The 16,025-nt window shown below is 32.2% G+C and overlaps 2 protein-coding genes across 13 annotated transcripts in view; one reads left to right on the top strand and one right to left on the bottom strand.

Moving 5' to 3' along the window:
* Grip163 (gamma-tubulin complex component 6) overlaps positions 1–16,025 on the top strand; it is a 61,768-nt gene that overhangs the window by 14,110 nt on the left and 31,633 nt on the right. For all 12 annotated transcript variants that reach the window (XR_013015587.1, XM_076460525.1, XM_076460515.1 and 9 more), the window contains exons 5-8: positions 6,494–6,585; positions 6,881–6,932; positions 7,397–7,453; positions 10,421–10,566. Coding sequence is in view for 11 of the 12 variants with exons in the window: in XM_076460525.1 (XP_076316640.1) it covers positions 6,494–6,585; positions 6,881–6,932; positions 7,397–7,453; positions 10,421–10,566 (347 nt within the window). In the remaining variant the exon portion in view is untranslated. The remainder of the gene's footprint in view (positions 1–6,493; positions 6,586–6,880; positions 6,933–7,396; positions 7,454–10,420; positions 10,567–16,025) is intronic.
* Positions 12,380–13,512, bottom strand: LOC143227897 (zinc finger BED domain-containing protein 5-like). The gene is made up of 4 exons (XM_076459259.1): positions 13,501–13,512; positions 13,171–13,296; positions 12,601–12,897; positions 12,380–12,439 (listed from the first exon to the last, which is right to left on the bottom strand). Exons 1-4 carry the CDS (start codon positions 13,510–13,512, stop codon positions 12,380–12,382), a joined length of 495 nt encoding a protein of 164 aa, XP_076315374.1.

Below are 16,025 nucleotides of genomic sequence, written 5' to 3' on the forward strand. Positions count from 1 at the left end.
TTTCCGTACAACTTTTGTACTCAGTTGCTGCTGGACATACAGTCATGTGAAAAAGTTAGGACATCCCATGAAAGCCTGTGTATTTTTGGATATATAGATATTTAATCTCAATTTTAACAATACTGAGAGATTATAGGAATATAACTAAACAATTAAAACTGAAGAAAAGACTTTTCAAGATCTTCTGTAAATGTAATTCTACAAAAATACATATTCTAATTGAGAAAAAAGTTAGGACACCATACCTTCTAATAGCTAGGTGTTACCTCTTTTGGCTGAAATAACTGCAGTGAGATGCTTCTTGTAGCCATTTTCCAGTCTCTAACATTGGTCTGAAGAAAGTTTGCCCCACTCCTCAATGCAGAATTCTGTCAGCTGTGAGATGTTTGAGGGGTTTCTTGCATGTACAGCCCATTTCAAGTCACCCCACAGCATCTTAACGGGATTTAGATCTGGGCTTGACTCAGCCAGTCCTTGGTGGATTTACTGGTACGTTTTGGGTCATTGTCGTGTTGCAGGGTCCAGTTCCACTTCAGCTTTAATTTTTGTACAGATGGTCTCACATGATCCTCAAGCACCCTCTGATACACAGTAGAATTCATGGTGGATTCTATGATTGTGAGCTGTCCAGGTCCTGCTGCAGCAAAGCAAGCCCCAAATCATAACACTTTTGCCTCCATGCTTCACAGTTGGTATGAGGTTCTTTTCCTGGAATGCTGTGTTTGGTTTATGCCAAACATGTCCTCTATTCTGGTGTCCAAATTATTCAATTTTGGACTTATCTGTTCAAAGAACATTAATCCAGAAGTTCTAGTCTTTGTCTACATTCTCTCTGGCAATCTTCAGTCTGGCCTTGATGTTTCTCTTAGAGAGCAAAGGTTTCCTTCTTGCACACCTCCCATGCAAGTTAAACTTATGGAGTCTCTTTCTGATTGTAGAGGCATGCAATTTCACATCAACAGTAGCCAGAGCCTGCTGTAGGTCCCGTGATGACATGTTAAGGTGTTTGGAGACCTCTTTTAGCATCTTGTGGTCTGCTCTCGGGGTGAACTTGCTTGGACGACCAGATCTGGGTATGTTGGCAGTTGTTTTGAAAGCCCTCCACTTGTTGACTATTTTTTGGACAATGGGATCTTTTTAAATCTCTTACCAGACAATTTTCTTTCTGAAGGCCTCAGACAGCTCTTTTGCTCTCACCATAGTGCTCTCACTTCAACAGTCAGGAGCACACCAAAATAAATGACTGAGGTTGAAATAGGGCAAGCCTCATTTAAAATGCTGAGTAACAATCTTCTAATCATGTGCACCTGGTGTGATACACCTGTGTGTGAGTTGAGCCATTTTAAGAGGGAATAAATGTGGGGATATCCTAACTTTTTCCTCATTTAGAATATGCATTTTTGTAGAATTACATTTACAGAAGATCTTGAAAAGTCTTTTCTTCAGTGTTAATTGTTTAGTTATATTCCTATAATCTCTCAGTATTATTAAAATTGAGATTAAATATGTATATATCCAAATATTTTACAAAAATACACAGGCTTTCATAGGGTGTCCTAACTTTTTCACATGACTATGCTGCTAAGCCTTTTAAAATTTTGCATGTGGAGGATATCAAACAAAATGCTTTTATGTTTTATATATACAGTTTAATAATCAAAAAATCATAAATAACTTTCCTGATACCATAGAATTCCACTATAATTTACTGAGCTTAGTAACTAAGATGTATTTAAATTTAAAAAAATTATGAAACTTTGAGTAGACTAAAGATACAACCTACCTTCTTAAAATTGCTGAGTATACCACTAGGGCACATTATAAGTTGTCAATTCATACATCATATATTGAAATGTATCCAAGGGACCACTTCCAAAAATGGAAAAAAAGTGAGTGGGGCTAGTGTATTTGATTTAGTAATTTTAGCAAAATAGCAAATATATAAAGTTTTTATTTTATATTCTAGTTGTTAATATTAGTAATTTGAGCTCCTAAGTTGTATAAAACTATATAGTTAGCATTTGGCATCACTAATTTTAAACAGTGCAGCATTCAACATATCATGTGACTCACTAAAATCTATATTTGGGGTTATTTTAATATTTACTTTTAACATAAGAAATTAATTAATGTATACTACTAAAATTTGAATTAAAATTAACAATTTGTTACCAAACTTATTGATGTAAATTCATAAAATAGTAGTTCAATATAATTTTGAATGGAACTCAACAAACACAAAAATAGCCTTTGACTCATGACCTGTCTCAAAAGGGTTAATCATTTTACTCCCTCTCCCAATACTGAAGTCTGACATGGTGATAGCAAAAATTGCTGGTTGGGCAGCACATTTGGGTGTTTTTCATTTGTGAGTTAGTTGAGAGAAATAGCAGCAAATGAATGCAACAGTTGTTTGTTTTTCTTTTTAACAACAACCTTTCTGACACCTGTTCTCTCTTAAATCTTAATAAACCAACAAACACACACATTTTAATGGGTAACAAAATTATGAATAGGAAAGAGTCATTTAATTTTTTTATTGTTTTATTAACATAACAACCCTTATTTTGTTATGTTGCCGTGTTGATAACAGATACCATCTACAGTTCTGTAAATATTGCTCACCATAATTTGTCCTGTGTTTTTGCAGTAAATTTATTTTACAAAATACTTGAGGATCATTGGCTAATAATTATTAATGGAAAAATAACTGGGAAAGGTCACACTCTCAACATGTTTACTGTGCCATCTTCAGGAGTGTGACATTTTGCAAGAATTGCTTGCATTTATACCCATGCAAAAAAAAACATTGTCATGATACAGTTCACATTGTAAAGGATTTCTCGTTATCTGCTGATGAAATTTCCATCTGGCCTGTTATCCTTACTCAGTGTTTTTAGCTTTTTTATATTTGGTTATCTTAGATTCATATATATTCATACTAATGATATCTTCAGTTTGTGTTATATTAAGAATATGGTTTTGTTTATTGATTTATATATTGGAAACATTTATTTGTTTACTGAATTACTTCATTATTTGACAAGATAACCCAGTTACAATTGACAATTCCAAACATTATTTTTTTCAGCAGTTGTTTTAAATTGATATTTTCCTCTTCTGTTAATTTTTTTCAGCTCTGTCAGGATTAAAACCTTTTTATACTGTTATATCCTTAATTAACAACAGTCCATTAATGTCTTTCAGGCCCTGCATGGCCAGGTGGTAAAGGCACTTAACTCGTAATCTGAGGGTCATGGGTTCGAATCCCCGTCACACCAAACACGCTTGTCCTTTCAGCTATGGGGGCATTGTAATCTTATGGTCAGTCCCACTATTAATTGATAAAAGAGTAGCCCAAGAGTTGCCAGTGGGTGGTGATGACTAGCTGCCTTCCCTCTAGTCTTGCATTGCTAAATTATGGACGGCTAGCACAGATAGCCCTTTTGTAGCTTTGCATGTAATTAAAAAAAACAAAGAAATAATGTCTTCCTCTTTACAAAATAATTTTAGTATCCTACCCATATGAGAGTAAAAAGCAGTAGTTTTCTGAAACTTAGTTGGACGGGATTTTTTGTGTGGTGGAATGATTAAAGAGAAAGGTTTTCGACAGATAGTTGTTTTCAATTTATCCTTATTTGTACTCACTGCAATATTCAGAAAAATAAACAGCTATTTGTCTCAACTTCATTAATATGTTTGATAGAATTATCAGTGCTATAAAGTAATTAGCAAAAGAGTTATTCCCTTTTACTGTGCCACTGTGTCAAAACTGTCATCAACATACCTGAATCAAATTTCAGGATTCTTACATATTTTTTCTGATTTTTCAGCTTCAAAGCTGTCCAATAAATAAGTCACATTACACCAAAGATAAAGGAGAACCCATAGCTAAACCTTCATTCTGTTTATAAACTTCACTTTTAATCTAAAAAATTGAGTTTGAAACACATATTTCTATCAGGTTAACCATAACTCTTATTTCTAAAACCATATTATAATTTTCTTTCAATTCTTTTTCACATATGCAGTACCTTTCTTCACAGGTTCTGTGGTAAATATTTACACATCAAGAGAAACCAAAATATATTTCTGATCTAAAGTTATATGCTCAGTAATTTTCTTAAATTTGAATGCATTTTATACTGCTATATCCTTAATTAACAACAATTCATTATTAATGTCTTTCAGGCTCATAATGGCCAGGTGGTTAAGGCACTCACTCATAATCCAGAGGTCACGGGTTCAAGTCCCATCACACCAAACATGCTCTCCCTTTCTGCCATGGGGGTGTTATAATGTGACAGTCAATCCCATTATTTGTTAGTAAAAGAATAACCCAAGAGTTGGCAGTGGTTAGTAATTACTAGCTGCTTTCTTTCCTATTCTTACACTGCTAAATTAGGGATGACTAGCACAGATAGCCCTCATGTAGCTTTGCACAAAGTTCAAAACAAACCAAACCAAACTGTTATGAGTTTTGCTACATTGTATACTAAACTCTTAAATACAGTAGGTTTTAAACTGTTCCCATTCCAATGAACTTTAGGCAAGGTTAAAATAAAATTACTTGGAACTAAACTTTGTTTTTATAAGATAATAAAGTTGTGCAGTTTTAACGTTAACCGTAGCAGGTTGTTTATTTATAGGATCAACCTTAATGTTCTCTTTTCAACTAGTCGTTTTACCCTTTTTTGCTGGTTTAATGACAGTTTGTGGTGAAGAGGTGTAAATACCAGATAAGTGTACAAGGATACTGAAAAAGATTATAGATGTGCATTTTGAAGATTTTATAGGTTAAGTAAGTGCAGTAGGCAAACTATACAGTGGATAAAAGTATTTTTATTTCTCACATGCTGTGCTCCAACTTAACAGTCTGATCCATTATGACATTTGTAATTCATAGGTGTTATTTACAGTACAAATCCATTTGTAGCACATCTGGTTTTTTGGAATACACCAGGCTTGTATATTTCATTAAAAACTTGCCTCATTTCATGTAGAAATGTATAGTAAATTTACAGTTATAGTCACCAATCACTTTCCAGTATGGGGTCAGTCCAATGGACCCCATGTACATTTTTTAACAAATTTGAAATTTTGTTAGCATTAAGGGAAAATCTTTCCTTATTAATCTTCTCACATTCTTTGAAGAGGTTATTACTTATTTAGATGAGAATGAGGGATTGGATTTGATGTATCTGGATTTTTCAGAAAGCACTTTACAAGGTGTCAAGTAAAAGGTTTGTTAAAAATGTTTCATTTAGGTGTGGAGGACAGGTTTATTTACTTTATGAATATTGCAACAAAGAATAACTTATATATTGAAATATTCATATTATTTAAGTTTTAATTTCTTCATTTTAAAAGGAAATGCTTGAAAAAATCCTCAGTTTGCACCTCTCTCAGTCTCGTGACGTGCTGGCTCTTAGGCTTCTCATTTGCAGAGGCTTTCTCTTTACTTTTAAGGGATTCAGATTGTTCAGCTAAACAAAAATAGTTTATTTTGAATTCTCAGAATCATTTTTGTTTTGTTTTGGCAGTTGGTGAGGGAGCTTGATTTATTCAAAGTAAAGATACTGCTCTGAGCAGTAATGGAATTTATTTACACATATTTAAGTTAGTAGCAAGTCAACCATATTACAGTAGATTCTGGATATTTTTTTTAGTGCCTGATAGGTTTTTTTTGCATTCTGAATTGCATATTTGAAAGTTATATAAATAATGTGTTGGATAACCAATTTAGTTAAAGTAGGCTTACAAACAGAGTGCAAAAGGTGCTTGGGGCTGAAATTGGTACTGCATTTCATGTTTCTATATATATAAACATAACTAAAATGTAAATATTAGAAACTTGTTGGACTAGATAAGAAAACATACATGGAAAAAATTAAAAGAAAAAATTATTATAATTTATTTCTGTTTAAGAAAAGTGCATTAGTTACCATCATGCAATGTAACTTGATAGTTTACCTTAAAATATTGTTAGGTGTCTTATTGGTTTGTTACACATGATTTGAAGAACAATGAAATTAAATGAAAGCTGTTTTGAAAAGACTAGAAGCTGTTAGGATAAATATTTGTGATTGTTTGTTATAATCTGACAAACCTGGTATAATTGAGCTATTAGAAGATGTGATTTTTCAAGTACAGTGTGTACATACATATATCTTGCCAAGTTTAATGATGTTACACTTAGTATATTCAGATTATAACCATAATTTATGGTTAATGGTGTTTACTCAAGGTCAGTCCAATTAACTAACCTGTTGTGTTTTTCTTTAGTTTTAACCACAGGTTTTTCGTTATCAATAGTGTCATGATGTATTAATTTTTTGTACTTTTAATAAAATCTCATTAGGTCACACATTTTCAATCAGAAACTAAAATATGTTATTAAAATATCATTGGAAAAATATTAAGAACAAATTATTTGAAAGTTCTTCACCCCTGAAGGTATGTGTTCATTTGTAACTTTTGGTTTTGATTTCAGGAACATATATGTATTCTTCCTAATGAACCATTGCAGTATGGTGATTCAAGGGTGCTAACTGAATGGAATCATTACTATATGCATTATCCAAGGTATGTTTACACATATAAGATGGTTTGTGTTAACTTTACTTTGGAAACGAAAAGTTTATAGCAGAACAACAAGTAATAGTACTGAATAATTTTCAATAATAGTTATTTTGGAGCTATTGTGATAAGTTTGTACACAATGATTTCATTTAGTATTAATTTGATTCATCCTAGTGTGGGGTTTATTTCATTTTTATTTTTAATCATGCCACAGTTTCTGTTAATTTTTACAAAGAAAACTAACAGTTGTTTTAATTTTTTGAATATTTCATTAATGACTTCTTTGATTTATTTCTAGAGAAGTCTTTGAAAAAGAAATAGTGCAGACTGTTGCTAGTCCAGATGCCAGTGTGAGTACATGAAGATTACTAATTGTTTTTAACTGATTTGGAAAAAAAAACACAGGAAAAGTAGTTTTTTTTTCTTATAAATCTTCTTATATTTATTGTAGCAGTAATAAATCTATTGTATATCATTTCATTGTATTTGCTCGTTTACTTACTTTACCCTGGCATTCCAGGGATAATTGTAATACTTACTTAAGGAATGAATAATGTTTTCTTTTAAGACACAATCCACACTTGTTTTAATTGATGAAATTTTTTGTTGGTTTTTAACACACAGAAAAATTAAATTAAATTAATAGCAATACTGTTGTCAAATCCAAGAGATGTTCATGTTTTGCATATCCTTGTGCATTGATATTTCAGTAAATCTCATGAAATCAATCAATAATATATAACTGAAATGCATTCAAGCATGCTTATAACTCAATGATTCGTTGTTATAGATTTTTTTATTTCTGATTGAATAGATTTTTGAAGCCAGTCCAGGCTTAGACCTTAATGGAAATGCATTGTTGAGTATTGGGGTGAGTTTTTAATATGCATACATAATTTTATTTGGTTACATTAAGACTTTAGTTGCTCTTTGTGACCAAAATTGGTCAAGTTAAATATTCTATGAAGTGAGACTGTTGTTACTATTTTTAGCTGATAAATTCAATATAAAAAAAATCCACATTAACAAAATATCATGGAATTAAAAAGGATTTTATAAGATATAAAAATAATATTTATATATCAAAATATTAAGGTTACCAAAGTAAAATAGAACTGAAAATTTATTACTGTTCTAATATCTTTTGGATATCTGAATAGGATTCAGGCTCATGTTTTCTAATAGTTAACTAATACAGCATATCCACAGTCCAATTAACCTTCAGAATATGGATATTTTAAAAGTGCACAGGTCATGACATTTCACAAACTTGCATTCAGATTTGAATTAAACAACTTTATTATCAATTTCTGTAAAACTTGGCATGAAAATGTAATTAATAAATGAAATTTTATTGTTAAATGAGTTTTAACTTCTTAGTTTTAGGAGGTAGTGTTTAAATAAATTTTTAATCTTGACCTGTGTGTCATGTGGCACTTTTTCAATGTGAATTGCTGACTTAAACATTCTTTCAATTCCTTTGTGAGTTTTTGAGTTTGAGTAATACTGAGATATAATCTGAACTTCTAGTTTCCATTAATGTTTACAGAGATACACACCAGAAAGCCATATCTGTATGCCAGACCCTCTTATCTCTGTCTTTAAAACGTCAGTAATTCTCTAACATTTGCTGTTACATTATGTATAACTCATAGAGAAAGAATATTGTAATTTTCTGTATGATGCTAACCTTTTCTGATGATGGCTTTTAATTTATTCAGTCTACAGATTTAAAGCTTCTATCAAACATTGTAGAGGAATTATTTTAATTCACTTAAAACTTAGTTAGAAACCATATTAAATTGTAATAATTATAATATGTTGTATTCTTTGTGCATATAATTATTTGGTGTTCTGCTTTGAATATTTGAAACAAGTAAAAATACAGTAAAGTACTAACAACAATCTTACCAAAAAACTCGGACTAACTTTTATCTTAGTGCAAACCAATACAAGACTCACATGTAAGTACTAAATTTATTGGTGTTTTTATATATTTTTTGTTCTTAAAGTAATTGAAATGTAAAACTTAGAAACTTAATGTGTCAGATAAGAAAAAAATGAATTAAAATTAAAATTGAGTAAAAGCATTTGTCAGTGAAATATGTATAGGAGCTGCAGGTAACTTGAGTAAGTGAATGGTTTCTCATTTTGGTAAACAGATTTAGTATTTACATTCAGTTCGAAGAGTATTAAAACAGTACAATTGAATAAAAATGTTGTAAATTCTTACAAGTGTGAGGCTGTTTAGGATACACAATTGTAGTTTTCTGTTACAGTCTGCAGTCATTCTAGAAAGGACAAAAAAAAGGTATTTAGATTGACCTGTTAACCAAGGGAACTAGTCAAATTTAACAAATCTGTATTGTGTTAGGATAGAGAAAATAGCAGATAAAATATAGTTTTACTGAAAAAACTTGATATTGATTTAGGAAGTTCTAGAAGTTGCATAAATGAAACTTGAAATCTATAAGATGGAAAAAATATTTTTAATATTGACATGCAAACTAGTGTGACTTTGATTTCATAAAATCACAAACAAATCTTTTGTGAAAATGTAAACATTTCATGAAGATAAACTTACTATATTAAAAGTTATAGTGGGTATAGTTTCATAGTTATGTAGTAATTACAAATTTGGTCAAAATGACTAGGTCTGTATAGTCTTCACATTATTACTTTTCATTTGCTTCTGAGTCAAACTATACTTCGTCTATAATTAATATTCTCAGAATTTTAAAAAATTTCAGGCTATTGGACAAATCTTTATTTGATTCTTTCCTTATTCCAGGTTTTTTTCCCATAGTATATGTTAACTTGCAGTTTATTTTAGATTTTTTTCTTTGATAAATCAATTCTTTTCAATAATATTATCAAATCAGTTTTAAATATATACTCAAAAAAATTGTCTTTTTCAAAGACATTTCTGGAAACTTTACACTAAATTACTTGTGGGTTTGTAATTTTTTCTTTCTGTTGCCCATAACAATGAGTCTCATAAAAACATTTACACCAAAATACTGTCAGTATTGCAGTTAAATCCATTAATACTTCCAGAGCTTCTTGTATACTTTGCATAAAAAAATGTGTAATTTCACAATTGTTTTGGCCAGTTCTTTACTTTTGGTGTGAAATTACTCACTGTGAATAGTACAAAAACAAAAGATTTCTTAATTAGTAGATACAAAATAATAATTTAAGAGTCAAACCCATTTAAAAAATGTTTTTGCTTCCAGCTATTTGTTTATGATTATACTTGTTTCAGTCCTAATTATTCATTTTTAGGATAATTGATGGAAAGTACATCACGTGAGTTCATTGGCCACTTGATAATTTAAGGATGTGTTAACTGCCACAGGCAAAATTAAAATAACTTCACTGAACATTAGCTTAGAAATATGCTGTTGAAAACTTAAAATGGAATATATAATAATAAATAGTTAACAAATTGTATACAGTTGTATTGCTGAACTATTTTTGTAAACTCACTGTAAGTTGATATGACCAAAAAATATGTTAACAATTAATCTTACTCCAGGAATAAGTAAATTATTTATTAATTAGTTGAACAATAAATATCTCCTGATTGTAAAAAGATTGTAGAAATCATACAAATAAAAACACTCAAAGACATTTTGAATAATCATATTGCTGGCTTAATCTGGCTAGATAACTGACTTGAAAAATGAATCATTCCTATACAAGATCTATCTCCATTACCAACATTTTTAAAGGCAACTTGCCATATTTATTGATTTGTACATGCATGGAAAATTATTTATTGGCAAAGAAACCAAAATATCAAACACGATACAGAGTTTTTTATTATTATTTTTAGACAGGGAAATCAACTTTATCAAAGTCATCAATCTGTGCACCTTTATTTGGTGCATTGTACCGGAGGCTACCTCCCGAGGGCATGTTTCACACACCACTTGATGTTAAACTTCAGATTCCAGGCTTGGAAGAAAACAAACAGTCAAGGTATTTTGAAATATTTTGTTGGATGACATAAATCATAAGATAATCATGAATGTTATCTTATATGACACAGATGTGATATTGTAGTGTTTTCTCACATGCACATTAAGTTTCTTGTTAATTATTTTCTTAATTTTAATTTTATTCTTTTCTCTTGGAGTGATAAAAAAGTGATTTATTTCAACTTGTAATTGACATCACTTAGGATCAGATGTGACCTAGTGGCTAGTATTCCTGGACTTTTTTTTGATTCTGAAGCTCCATTGTTAATTTCCATTCGTTACAAAAATGATTGTCAAATGCCATTATTCAAACAAGAAAAAACCCAAGGGTCAGTGTTAGGTTCTGTTGGCTAGCTGCCTTCCCTTTAGTTTATCATTAATAAAGTATGGATGACTGTGCAGATAGTCCTTGTGTAGCTTAGTGCAGGAACTCATGATTTTCTTTTGAAAATAATTAACAAATGTATTTATTTTGAAAATGTTATTTTTTCAACAACTGGAGGAAATATTCATGGGCGTGTTTTGAGAACACATCATGGGCAGGTTAATGTGTGAGAGGTTGTGATATATATGGTGAAGGCACTCAACTTGTAATCTGAGGATCACAGGTTTAAATCCCTGTTGCACCAAATATGCTCTACCTTTCAGCTGTGGGGGTGTTGTATGTGATGGTCAATCCCACTATTTGTTGGTAAAAGAATAGCCCAAGAGTGGGTTGTGATGCTAGTCTTAAACTGCTAAATTAGGGATGGCTAGTGCAGATAACCCTCATGTACCTTTGCTCAAATTTCAAAAACAAATGAACTTCTGACCATTTTTAACTTTATCTTTCTCAGTTTACAGTTAAAACTTTTGTAAATGGGAATTGAATAGGAATCAATAGAATATTCTCTAATAAGAATCCATTGTAAAATATTGTTGATTGTGAAAACATTATAACTATTCTTTCAAATAATTTAATTTTAGGTCAAGTTTAATCAAAGACTCCATAGTTCTAAGGCAGTGGTTCCCAAACTTCTTCAGCTTGTTACCCAATTTAACATGCCACATTAAGCATGTTACCCCTTTCACAAAATGTTTTCAACATTGATATATATGGCTAAATTAAACTAGAGATATATTGCACTTTATTTATTACACTTTATTTATTTACAATTTATTTATATAATTTATTTACACTGAATTACACTTTTAATTATTGTATTTGATCATTGTGCATTTCTAATGAATATTACCAAAGATGTCAAGAACATCAGTGGGATGGATGGAGTTGCATACTTGAAGCTAGTTTAGGAATTCTTGGCTTTGTGGTTGAAAGTGCTAGCCTGGCATCGTTTGCAACATTCAAGCGAGTCCTCTTTTTTGTTTTCATCCCCAGCATGGTTGAGAACCCCTTCTCGCACAGATACGTTGTTGAGAATGATACCAACAACTTCAAGGCTCTCTTGGACAGAGTTGGCGAGTCAGCTAGTTGTGAAATCCAAAGGAATCTGCATTTTGGTTTTGGAATTTGACTTTCAAGGCTTCATTTGCTCGCATTGTGATCCACTCCTCCTTTGCAGGGAAATCATCATCATGAATGGCCTCATCAGGTACAGAAAAGGGATGAATGATCCACTGAAGACTGGCTGTTTTTAGGTCACCCTCTGGAAAGTAGTGCTGCATGCTTGTTTCAAGCCCCTTCAAATGGTCGCTCATCTCTTTGTTGATGGTCTGTAAAAGTGATCCAGTATCATAACTATTCTCCTCAACAAACTGGTCTAGGGTGGGAAACTGAGCAATCACTCCTTTCTCCAAGCGTCGAATCCAGAGTCTCAGTTTTCCAGAAATGCAGTCACAGTGTGATAGGCATCAATGACAGTCGTGTTTTGGCCCTGGAGTTGCAGATTATCACTGTTCAGCTCATAAATATGTCAGCCAAGTAACAAAGTCGAGCAAGCCACTCCTTATCAGTGAACTTGGCAGCAAAAGGAGATTCTTCTTGTTTCAGAAATTCCTGAAGAGCCGCTCGGAGCTCAATGACTTGACGTACAACCTTGCCTCGTGACAACCAGCGAACATCGGTGTGGTAGAACAGAACTTGATACTGTTTTCCCATTTCCTTGCACAGCTCCCTGAATATGCGTGAATTCACATCCCTGGACTTGATGAAATTGACGATTTTCAACACATCTTCAAACACTAATTTCAGATTACCAGGCAGGCTTTTTGATCCAAGAGAGTACCGATGAATGATGCAATGATCTACAGAAATTTCTGGATTCACAGCTTGTATGAGGCCCCGTAATCCACGATTACGACCCATCATCGACGGTGCTCCATCGACGGAGACCTAGATTAAAAAAAGAAAAACTATTATAGATTGCGCCAGTTAGTCATTCTTACTTATCTTTGCGTTATAATTATATGGTTTTAATTTAATTTAATTTATTTTGGTACTTTAGTATTTCCGCACGACAGGCACGATACTTTTTTTTTGTGAATTGTGTATAAAATATTAGCTACACTACAGCTACTTGTACAATAAATAAAACTATATGACTATATGCCATGTAATTCATTGTATTTATACTAATCTAGACTTTATATAAACATCTCTCCCTACCTGTTGAACGCTGTTCCAATCCAATCCATTCGTGGTAAAGAAACTGTTGATGATATTGAAGATATCTTCTCCCTTTGTGGTTGTCAGCAGATCTTTGCATAATAGGAACTCTTCTTTGATCTTGTCCTGGTGGACGAACGAACGAACCCAAGGAGAACAGCACAACTGGCTACGCCACACGATTCATCAAATTGCAAGGAGAATTTGCTATATGAGCTTTCTTTGATCTCTATTGTAACTTGGGACAGAATATCTGATGCCATGTCATCGACTCATCAGGATTGTGTTGTTTGATAGAGATATGACACTCGCTTGATCCTCCCCACATACCTTGCTTACCATCTCGTATGCACAAGGCATAATCAGATTCTCTGCAATGGTGTGGCATTTTTGTTGCTCAGCAACTTTATATGCAACAAAGTAAGATGCTTCGACCTCAGCTTGAAGCTTTTGGGCTTGAATTCCAGATGAACTGAACTGGATATTCTTCAGTGGTACAGCCGGCACTGAAAATAAGCCTGATCCTCATTTTGAAGATTTGGATGGCACTTCTGGAGGTGAGATGAGAGTTTTGATGGCTTGAGGCATTTGTCAACATTTGACATACTACACATTGTGGCCGATCCTCTCCACCAGAAGGTAAATTCACAAAGCCATAGCGAAGAAAGGCGCCAGAGTAGGTGCGCTTTTAGACATTTTATTGTTTAATCTGCAGAAAAGAAAAAGAAAACTGAATAAAAAAGTGTGAACAATGTGAACTTATTATTTATTTTTCATGGCATTCTAGATAGCATTAAAAGAGCTTATTCAGCATAGGAATGATGTAATAGTAGGTAAATACTAACTATACTGCACAGGGCAGTACACATACATACCAGGTTTTGTCTACCTCGGCTGATGCTCACATAGAAACTGACAGTGTGAAATAGAGGCAACCTCAGGCAGTGAGTGACGCGTACTGGACACGTCGATGAGTCATCAGGGTTACTGAGTGACTTGTGTTCTGAAGCATACTTGTCAAAATACTTATAGGTTACCACACACTTAGATACATATTTTTTTCTTTTCTACTACTGTATATTAGTTTTTGATGTTTATTGTTATTTGGTTTAACTTTATTACATACTTAAAATAGGTTTAACTTACAACTTTACATACTAAGACTAATTTAACATTAATCTTAATACCAGCTACCTCAATGTTTTCTTGATTTTCAGAATTTTAACTTTTTTTCTGTTACCCCTCCATTACCCCCGATAAATTGTTAAATTACCCCCCCAGTTTGGGAACCACTGTTCTAAGGCAACACGCACACTATACCTACAACTGTAGTGAAGTTTGAAGTACTTAACATGACAGGTGGTTTGATAGCACTTAACAAATCACTTATTTAACTACACATTTTTAGCATTTTCTGGAGCATATACCTAGCAATCAGGAATGCTTTTCTTTTTCTTGACATGAGACTGTATCAGTGAGTGAAATAATAAATTAATATTAACTACAGATTAGAGCAATCTGTATTTAGAGCAAATTAAAAAAACATCCTTGCAATTAATGTAGCTAATTATAATAATCTTTCCCAAAGGATGTTGTGCAATCTGATCATGTAAAGAGTGGTCAAAGTGACATATGTTTGAGATGTTTTCACGGCTCGTCACTTGGCTAGTTTTTACTCTTATCATGAAAATAAAATATCAGTGATGCTATGATACACTTTAAAAACTGCCTATAAAGTGCATGAAAAAAATTGCAAAATACAACTAATACTGGAAGAAACAAAATAAAATTTAAGAAACATCTTATTTAATATTTAGTAGGTTTGTTGATCACATACCAACCAAAACTGGGAAATTATACCACTTAATGTGCTAGCTTTTCTTTGTATAAGTAGTGTGATGATTATATTTGTATAAATGCAAATGATTTTTATTTGCAGCAATGTGCTTTCCATAAAACCTTCAGTTTGGAGCAATACATTTAGCCTGAATACACTTTTCTGGGCTAACTGTAGGGTATTTAATGTGTTCATTCAGTAATGTAATTAACCTGATTATGTTTACTGAAGGATTTTTAGTTTCAAATGTTTCCATTCACTTCTGACTTTATGTTTTATCATAGAAGAAAATATTTGTAAACCTTGCAGTATTATTATGAAATTGTGTTTAGAAGAGTTTTTGTTCTATTTTATTCATTTAACAAACCAACAATTCACATGTTGTTTTATGTACATCATCACAGAAAAGCAGATTGACTCACATTTCAGTCCTAAGAGAATAGTATATAATTACTCAAATGTTCCCATGTCATGGATAAAGTTTCATGCCCTCAACTATTCAAGTGCTTGAACATGCATCTAAATGGTCAACATGGTATCATTTGTCCAAAAACATGCATGCAGTGGGAACTCTGGTATTCCATTTTACAGAAATACTTTTCATTCATCAGTTCAGTTTATTATGGTAGGAGGACACTTAAGGTTAAAGAAACTTCACTTATCAAGACTTTGAACAAGAGCATAACATAAACAAAACATCAGTACCATTAATCTAAACATATGAATAAAAACTTTTTATCTGTAGCATAGTGGTTCATGGAATGACTTCAAGCTTTTTTACAAGTACAAACTTTTAGTTCATAGCTCCATCGCACAGCCAATTTGAGATCTAACTATTGCTGCAGCTATTGAGGATTCCCTCTTTTTCTTGTTGAACTGTGTATAAATGAATTAATTAATCTAGCTAACAAAATTTAACTTAACTTGAATTACATAGTCACTCTTAAAACATCTGGTTTTTTACCTGTTGGTACTTGTGATGTATTTTGTGACCCTGTTTATGTAATTTGCTGTAGTT

The sequence above is a fragment of the Tachypleus tridentatus genome, chromosome 10, assembly GCF_004210375.1.
Source record: "Tachypleus tridentatus isolate NWPU-2018 chromosome 10, ASM421037v1, whole genome shotgun sequence".
NCBI lineage: Eukaryota > Metazoa > Arthropoda > Merostomata > Xiphosura > Limulidae > Tachypleus > Tachypleus tridentatus.

Coding starts and splice junctions, on each gene's coding strand:
- LOC143227897 (XM_076459259.1), bottom strand. Junction 12,898..13,170: donor ATTGGAACAGCGTTCAACAG/GTAGGGAGAGAT, acceptor TTTTTAATCTAG/GTCTCCGTCGATGGAGCACC. Junction 12,440..12,600: donor GCTGGTTGTCACGAGGCAAG/GTTGTACGTCAA, acceptor CTGCAACTCCAG/GGCCAAAACACGACTGTCAT.